Genomic DNA, 7,829 nt, shown 5'->3' with positions numbered 1-7,829 from the left:
TAAACTTAAAAACAAAAGATCTTTTATTTATTATTTGGCGGCTATAAAATTAATAATATTAGTAATTATATTAGCACTGTTCAAAACTAAATTTAAAAAAATAAATATTTATTTGTTTATTAAAATAAATTACGTTTTGTTTTAAAATTTGTTTAAACTTTTTCGTTTTTTTGTATATAATATTTTACGTAATAACAACATTTCTTTCGGAATACCCTGTTCCTAAAAGTAATAATTTTCCCGGATTAATGATCCGTGTGAAATGGTTGGGACTTCTGACAAATGGGAAACTCGTGTTCCCACAGAGCACATCCACCATCCACCATCCAATAACAGCTGATTTGAAGAGCAGTTGCTCAACTCAACATTAACGAAGGGGAATTTCAACTCGGAAAAACTGACGTAAAATTGCGTTCTTTTAATCCTTTTGTAGAATAATACAATAAATAGCATAAGATAATAGTTAAAAAACATATCTGAACTTCTATAACGGATCCTAAATCGAGTATGCATACATTTTGCTGACTGGGGGAGAGCCTAACCTCCCGTGCCCCAAATCCGATTTGATTTGTTCTCGTAGTCAACGTTCCATTTTTCACAGTCCAGAGGAAGAATTCAAAGTATCACCGAGAAAACATCGCCTAACTATCGCATAAAAGGGCACGTTTAAAGATTTCTGAGAAGTATAAATGCAACTTTGTTGTGTATATTTACACATACCTTTCCAAATGTAGAAGATATTTTTCAAATTGGCCCATTCATTAAAAAGTTATACGCAATCAAAAAATTGTATATATCCACCTCCCTCGCACTCCCCTTAAACCGAGTGACATTTATAAGATAGTCGGGACACCAACCCGACTATAGCGTTCTCTCTTATTTTTAAATGTGTCTGTTAAAGCGTGGCGTAAGATAAATATTATGTACTTTAAAATTTTAAAAAATTTGAGTTAAAATATAGATTGATATAAAAAACGATCTAAAAAAAACTAAGATTATGGCTGTCCTAATTTTGTAAAACCAAGTACACTTTTTAATAGGTAACTTAAAGTCGTTGCGAATACGGAAATTTTGTTGCGGATTGGGTATAAAAAGAGCCAATCCTCAGATCAGACTTTAGTAACAAAAAATTTGTGCAAAGATGCAAATCAACACGACATTAATGGTGAGTTTAAAAAAGTGATAACATAAAGACAATGTGTACTAAGCATAGACTTTCAACCCATAGATTTTTCTATTTGCTTTGATGGTCGCAGTTTTGGCCCGGCCTCTTGATTGTGGAGATGATATTGTAGGATGCACCTGGGGACGATGCAGTTCATGGTAAAAGTAAATAAATCATAAATGAAGTTCTTGTATTCAAGAAGAAACAAATTTAAATATTAATCGAAATAAACCGACATTATAGTTTCTTTAAATTTAAAGTCTTATTAAACAACAGGCTCTAAACATTTAATCTATGTCCAATAAAACCCACCAGAAAGCTAGCACTCGTGCTGTCTGCGGCAGCACCATCACCTTATCGTTAGAGTTAGTTGTAGAGAGAATCACACGTGGGGACCGATAAGCTTTTTTGATTAGACAGAGATTGCTATGGGCTGGAATATCTCCCTTATTCAGTATTTTTGCACAAGCAGATCGAACGGACGTGAGCAGGGAAATATGGCTGGCGAAACTGTTATTTTGGCATATTCTGGTGGCCTAGACACTAGCTGCATCTTAAAGTGGTTGTTGGACCAGCAGTATGAGGTCATATGCGTCCTAGCGGATGTTGGTCAGAAGGAAGACTTTGCCGCCGCCGAGAAGAAGGCCTTAAAAATTGGGGCAAAGAAGGTTAGTTGAGAAAACTCTCCATTATAAGGAAATATTTTCTTTTAAAGTGCTCTGACCATATTAGAAAATTGCGATTAAAAGTGCCTTGACCGTCTGTAAAGTAACTTTCTTGTGTATTTGACTCCTAGGTGATCGTGGCCGATGTGAAGCAGTCCTTCGTAGAAGACTATATCTGGCCGTCCATTCAGATGGGCCTTGTCTACGAGGAGCGCTATCTGCTGGGCACTTCTCTGGCCCGTCCATGTATCAGTGTTGCTCTGATGGAGGTGGCCCGCCAGTGCGGGGCTAAGTACCTTGCCCATGGAGCCACCGGAAAGGGAAACGACCAGGTGCGCTTTGAGCTGTGCGCCTATGCCCTCAAACCGGATCTTAAGGTGCGTCTAAACATCCCAACGGTATCAGGCCGACTGATAAGCGTTTTCAGGGGCAGCTTTTCGGGCTTATCAATTGCTTATCGCACAGAAAGTGCAACAATATAGTGGTACTTCACCAAGTCGACATTATCTAATTTAATATTTCTTTAACTCTAATCTTCTTCGACGGTTTGGAAACCAACCAACTAAAATTTGGATGGGTTTAAAATTTAAACTTTAAATAGTCCACTTAATTTTTAACGGTTTTTATCACACTAAGATTTTTTTTGGGGAAATTTTGGTATAAAGAAATTTTTGTGACATCTTTAATATGGATATATTCACGCTTGCCAGATTTGGCTCTTTGTAGCCAACAACGAAAAAACGAATACATTTTTTTATTTCTGCATTTTTTTTGCAATTTTAAAAGTGATTAATGTCTGAAACCCAAAAGTGCCAGATCGAAACTAAATTGTTCCGCTTTTTTGGCTCATAAAAAATTTTTGAAGTGGCAACCGTCGATATATTACCTTAAAATCCATAGATATTTTTAATTTTAAGTACAGGCTCTCTTGGTATACCTTATATGTTTGTATAGTTTTTCGCTAAATTTTTAGTTAAAAATATTTTATACAAGTATTTTAAAGTAAATATCTCTGATATTCTCTTTTGTGTTTTTTAGATCATTGCTCCGTGGAGGGATGTGGAGTTCTGCCGCCAGTTCCAGGGTCGTCAGGATCTCATTGCCTATGCCCAACAGCACGGAATTGAGGTGAGCGCCAAGCCGGCCACTCCTTGGAGCACCGATGCCAACATCCTGCACATCAGCTACGAGTCCGGAATCCTCGAAGATCCCAACACAGTGGCTCCGGACAATCTCTACGAAATGACCGTCGATCCCCTGACTAAGGCGCCTCGGAATCCCGTTCGCCTGGTTATTCAGTTCAATCGGGGACTGCCCACCGGTGTGGAGGATTTGGCCAGCAGTCGAGTTTATACCAAACCACTGGAGATGCTGGAATTCCTCAACCGGCTGGGCGGATCTTACGGCATCGGTCGGATTGACATTGTTGAAAATCGTTATGTGGGACTAAAATCGCGCGGGGTATACGAGACGCCAGGAGGCACCATCCTGTACGCTGCTCACCAGGACCTCGAGGTCTTCGCCTTGGACCGCGAGGTACTCCGCACCAAGCAAGTACTGCGGGATCGCATGGCCGACTACGTGTACAATGGTTTCTGGTTCAGTCCGGAGGCGATTTATGCGCGCAAATGCATCGAGTTAGCCGAGCAGCGGGTCTCCGGAAAGGTAACCGTGGAATTGGCACCTGGATATTGCCGCGTCGTCGCCCGAAAGGCGGCGAAGGATGTCGGAGCTCTTTACAACGAACAGCTCGTATCCATGGACGTCCATGGTGGCTATGTGCCGCAGGATGCGGGCGGCTTTATTGCCATCAACGCTGTCAGGATAAGAGAACATGTCCGAGCATTCGGAGCCTACGAAGTGCCAGAGCAGGACAAACGATAAAGAATTGGAGTTGGTTGTTACTGATGAGCTGTTTTATTACGTTTATATAAAAAGCATGTTAAATAATTAAAATAAACGCAGACTATCAAATACCCGTTACTCATCTAAACTAAGTGCGAGGGAGATGGAGATAGGCAAACTACAAAACGACAATGGAGCAAAGCGGCACCTAGCGGCCAAAGCTGTTGTTGTTCATAACTTTTAAATGGCTGATGATTGATGACTGTATTGGTATTCATAATTAAAATGGGTAATTTACAACATTTTTTAAAATTAGTGCCGTAGGTAGATTTTAGCGTTATAGGCTTTTGTGATCGTTAGAGTGGGCGTGGATCATATGGAATCTGAATGTGAAATCCCAACTCTAAGTCTCTGATAGTTTCCAAAATCACAGCCCTATACTTTATAGGGCTTACCCGTTACATATTTTTACCCTCTAGCTCTACAAGGAACGGGTATAAACATGCTCTTATATTTAATTAAATAAAAAGAATTCCTGAAAATAGTTTTTGATAAAAAAGACGAGGCAATAATATAAAAGAAACTGGGCTAAGAACCAGATGACTGGAATTTATTTTACACTAAGTATTTATTTTATCTCGATGGGGTTCTAGTGTGGAAATAGTAAAATAGGGAAAAAGCTTCACTCCCAAATAGTGGATAGAAAGAAAAGACTCGACATCAAAATGACATATCGATTATCTAGGCAACTGGCACCATCTCTGAAATTCAATATTAGGTAAAATATATAAAATATTAAAAAATCTGTGTGATAATGTAAACTTTACTCATCATGCTTATGCTTGTGCTTCTTCTTATGCTTATGCTTCTTTTTTTCCTTTTTAGGAGGCACATTGTCCGTGTATAGTCCTGGGACATTTCCGGGTGGAGTATATCTGACCACAAAAACACCTTGTAAAGCACTGCAAATAAAAAAGTTTAGATTACAAAACAGATAATTTTTAACGCTATTAACAGTGGTTGTGCCTTCTCATACTTGTGGAGTTAGTGACTTACTTTATGTTAGCGTCTCCATAGCCCATAAATTGGGAAGACCTCCAAATCAGTGCAGTAAACTCCTTAGCTCTCGGGTCTAACTTATCAAATTTTCTTCCATGATACCAATTATGGACGCATCTTGATAGAGCTCCCGCTCTAATTTCATATTTGCAGATGTTTTCTGTGTATTTTTTATTAGTGGGGTCCGAGTATGTCATATTATTCGACTTCGCCAGTTGCTGTGAAATAAAACGTCTTAGGCAAGCAGTAAGAAGAGTTGATTTTAATCATACCGTAGCATATGTTTGGCATCCTTCGCTAAGAGCCATGTCCAAAGCCAAATGTGGCACTCCATGTCGATCCCTCCTTTTGTTTGATTCTCTAAGAACTATCCGGGCATTGTCCATGTTCATGGCATACAGACGGTCGACCTAAAATGAATTTTTAGCTCATCGTCTCACTCAGATACTTTACTCTTATCAAATACCTCAAAGGCCGCCAAGAGCATAAACATTAATATTTTTAAAAACATCATTATTCAATTTTGGGACTTTTACGAAAAATTTAGATATCTAGTAACATAACATTTTTGATTACTTTTGAAAGGTTTTTCAAAGCTCAATGGTACAATTAATCTCAAAGTAAAACCCAAATTTTAAAGAGACAATAATTCCACCGAAATCAAAGCTTCTGCAATAAAATTTGAGTAAAGTGCATTCCTGCTGAATCCAATGTTTCGCCCACATGCACTTCCGAATGGCAGTTAGATGTGTAATTTCCATTGCAATCAATTCGAGTGTTTGTTTAATAAATCTGCCGCTCGAGTGTGACGGCGGGGACACTTGTAAGGGCAGTCGAATACACAATTAATGAAATACTAGCATATAAATAAATATACATATATCATTCCCAATATTTGGCAGAGCTGGGACAAAAGTAAACAGAAGAGCCAACACAACTGCTCCATGTTGGATTTCCCAATTGCATTAATCTTATTTCCGGAGTGGCTCAGGTCCGGCGAAAGATGAGCAAAACAAAAGATGCTTCTTGTGTGTACACATTCGCACATAAATGCAAAAACTAATATTATTACAACAAATAAATAGAGACCCTCGGCAAGTGCGACAGCAGCAGAAACATCGGCTGGGATTGTATTTCAGACTTGTTGGATATTTATATGTCCGTCTGCATCTGTGCCTTCGTGTGTAGGCAAACATTGTCTATCTATCGACATGAATTGATGATGGAGGCGAGTGTCGGATGCCATTGAAGACATTTCCAAGCTCAGGGAATCAAGGCTAGGGACAGAAATCCAAGTGATGAAAACTTTGCACAGAACTAGCATCTCCCAAAGGACATTGTGCTTCAATGGTTTAGTTTTCAAGACCTAGCTGTACGTTTCTTGTCGTTGGGTGCCCTTACCCTTATAATGATTTCAGTCAGAAGTTTGCAACGCTGTGAATGAGATTATTCTGAGCCCATTAAATATGTATATTATTGAACAGAATCACTGGATAAGTAGATCAAGCCATGTCCGTCTGTCTGTCCTATAGCTCCAATTGGAGCTCGTTGTTTTTACACTTACATACATATTATTTTCTATCTATGGGAATATAATTTGTTTAATATTTATAAGCTTTAAATTTAATTTTAAAAAACTCGGACGATCTCTTCTACTCTGGGAAAAAATATTTTTTTAATATTTTAGAGTTACGAATTAAATTGTACACAAATTATATAGTCTTCATATACTCATGGTGTTTTTTATAGACATTCTTTTGTAAGTTGATACAACATTTTTTTTTATTAATCGAAAAAATTAAAATTCAAATTTAATATTTCTACATTATGTTTTTGCGAAATCACTGGCCAAAATTAAAAGTCATTGAATCTTTTTTTTTTCTTTAAATTTCATTTTTCGATGTTTAATTAACTAAGACGGATGGCCTAGTGGTTACAACTTTTGTTGAACCGCTTGCGATTTTTTCTGTGCAAAAGACCTATTGCTGTTTGGTTTTGATAATCAACTCGGAATTTAGCGGAGCTCCGCCTTGTTGGTCAAGCGTATCGCTGGTACATAGGAACACAAACGAGGGCCTCGCAACCGCGGCAGTGGACCAACTTAACTGAACTCGGGCCTTATGCAGCCCATCTATCCATCCATCCATTGGTGCATCCAGGAATCTATCCATCCATCAGCGGCAGGGACAATGTTGCTTTTGTTGGTTGCGTCGGTTGCTGGTGGCATACGATCAGAATCAGACAGCGTTGACGTTTCAACTTTGTGCTAAACTAGGCGAATGGCAAAAAGGGCTTTAGCCCAAATATGGGCGAACGCAGCCCACCATAAATGCTGAAAAAGTTAAGCTCTCGGTTTTTGCGGGATTATTTGCGAGCGTTCAAAGGATGTCGTTAGTCCTTTGCGATTCGCAGGCGCAACTTTTGCGAAGGCCCCGCTCTCTCTCTTTCTGGTTTCTGTGGCCCCTGTGTGTGTGTCGCATTTTTTGTTGTTCTGTTTATTGAAGTTGATAAATTGAATCAAAGGTTAACTTTGCGAAAAGTGTGAAGTATGATTAACAGGAACGCGGGAAAAGCGGCTTAAAGCGCGCATTTAAATGGCTGCTAATTCGGTCGAGTTACCCGATGATATCCTTGCTGGGCAAATTGATTTAGTCGAACAGTAAACAAAACTCGAAAGAGCAGCCCCGAATTCCCCAGATACATTGCACAGGATGATAAAATAGAAGTCCTTGTAATTGCAAAGAAAAACACGCTCCGGCTCTTCCTCTGCAGCTGTCTGAAAGCTGTCGGAGCTGGCAACAACAACCAGAAATTTATGGCCCAACTGGAACTGGAACCAGGAGCTGGGAGCTGGGATCCTGGCACGCCCAATACACTTCAGCAAACATAAATTTATTTATGAGCATGTGTCCGCTTCCCCCTCTCCGCCCCCTTACCGCCCACAGGAAAGTAGAAGAGTCCTTTCGCCCAAGCTCACAAATTGTTTGAGGGTGAATTTTAATTATTCCTCATTGTTTTGATAGCAACGCATGCAGCTCCCTTCTCAGCCATCCAATCCATCCAGGAATCGTGCAGCTATAGGGAACAGAAAACTC

General features: G+C 39.3%; 2 protein-coding genes across 2 annotated transcripts; one reads left to right on the top strand and one right to left on the bottom strand.

Annotated features, from left to right (window-relative positions):
* Positions 1-1,643: 1,643 nt before the first annotated feature.
* Positions 1,644-3,813, top strand: Ass (argininosuccinate synthase). Its single transcript, XM_017141966.3, has 3 exons — positions 1,644-1,833; positions 1,962-2,207; positions 2,869-3,813. The coding sequence occupies exons 1-3, from the start codon at positions 1,663-1,665 to the stop codon at positions 3,712-3,714; spliced, it is 1,263 nt and encodes a 420-aa protein (XP_016997455.2). The 5' UTR covers positions 1,644-1,662; the 3' UTR covers positions 3,715-3,813.
* A 436-nt stretch (positions 3,814-4,249) lies between these two features.
* On the bottom strand, positions 4,250-5,355 carry LOC108057648 (Golgi-associated plant pathogenesis-related protein 1). Its single transcript, XM_017141982.3, has 5 exons — positions 5,201-5,355; positions 5,007-5,144; positions 4,732-4,952; positions 4,503-4,637; positions 4,250-4,436 (listed from the first exon to the last, which is right to left on the bottom strand). The coding sequence occupies exons 1-5, from the start codon at positions 5,246-5,248 to the stop codon at positions 4,358-4,360; spliced, it is 621 nt and encodes a 206-aa protein (XP_016997471.2). The 5' UTR covers positions 5,249-5,355; the 3' UTR covers positions 4,250-4,357.
* Between the last annotated feature and the right edge of the window lie 2,474 nt (positions 5,356-7,829).

The sequence above is a fragment of the Drosophila takahashii genome, chromosome 3R (assembly GCF_030179915.1).
Source record: "Drosophila takahashii strain IR98-3 E-12201 chromosome 3R, DtakHiC1v2, whole genome shotgun sequence".
NCBI classification, from domain to species: Eukaryota; Metazoa; Arthropoda; class Insecta; order Diptera; family Drosophilidae; genus Drosophila; species Drosophila takahashii.
This window is presented reverse-complemented; position numbering and strand designations above follow the sequence as displayed.

Bases quoted from the DNA above. Each gene is read 5' to 3' on its own strand.
- Ass (XM_017141966.3), top strand. From the start codon at position 1,663: ATGGCTGGCGAAACTGTTATTTTGGCATATTCTGGTGGCCTAGACACT. The intron at 1,834-1,961 runs GTTAGTTGAGAA...TTTGACTCCTAG, and splicing joins TAAAAATTGGGGCAAAGAAG to GTGATCGTGGCCGATGTGAA. The intron at 2,208-2,868 runs GTGCGTCTAAAC...TGTGTTTTTTAG, and splicing joins CCCTCAAACCGGATCTTAAG to ATCATTGCTCCGTGGAGGGA.
- LOC108057648 (XM_017141982.3), bottom strand. From the start codon at position 5,248: ATGATGTTTTTAAAAATATTAATGTTTATGCTCTTGGCGGCCTTTGAG. The intron at 4,953-5,006 runs GTATGATTAAAA...TTTATTTCACAG, and splicing joins GATGCCAAACATATGCTACG to CAACTGGCGAAGTCGAATAA. The intron at 4,638-4,731 runs GTAAGTCACTAA...TTTTATTTGCAG, and splicing joins TATGGAGACGCTAACATAAA to TGCTTTACAAGGTGTTTTTG.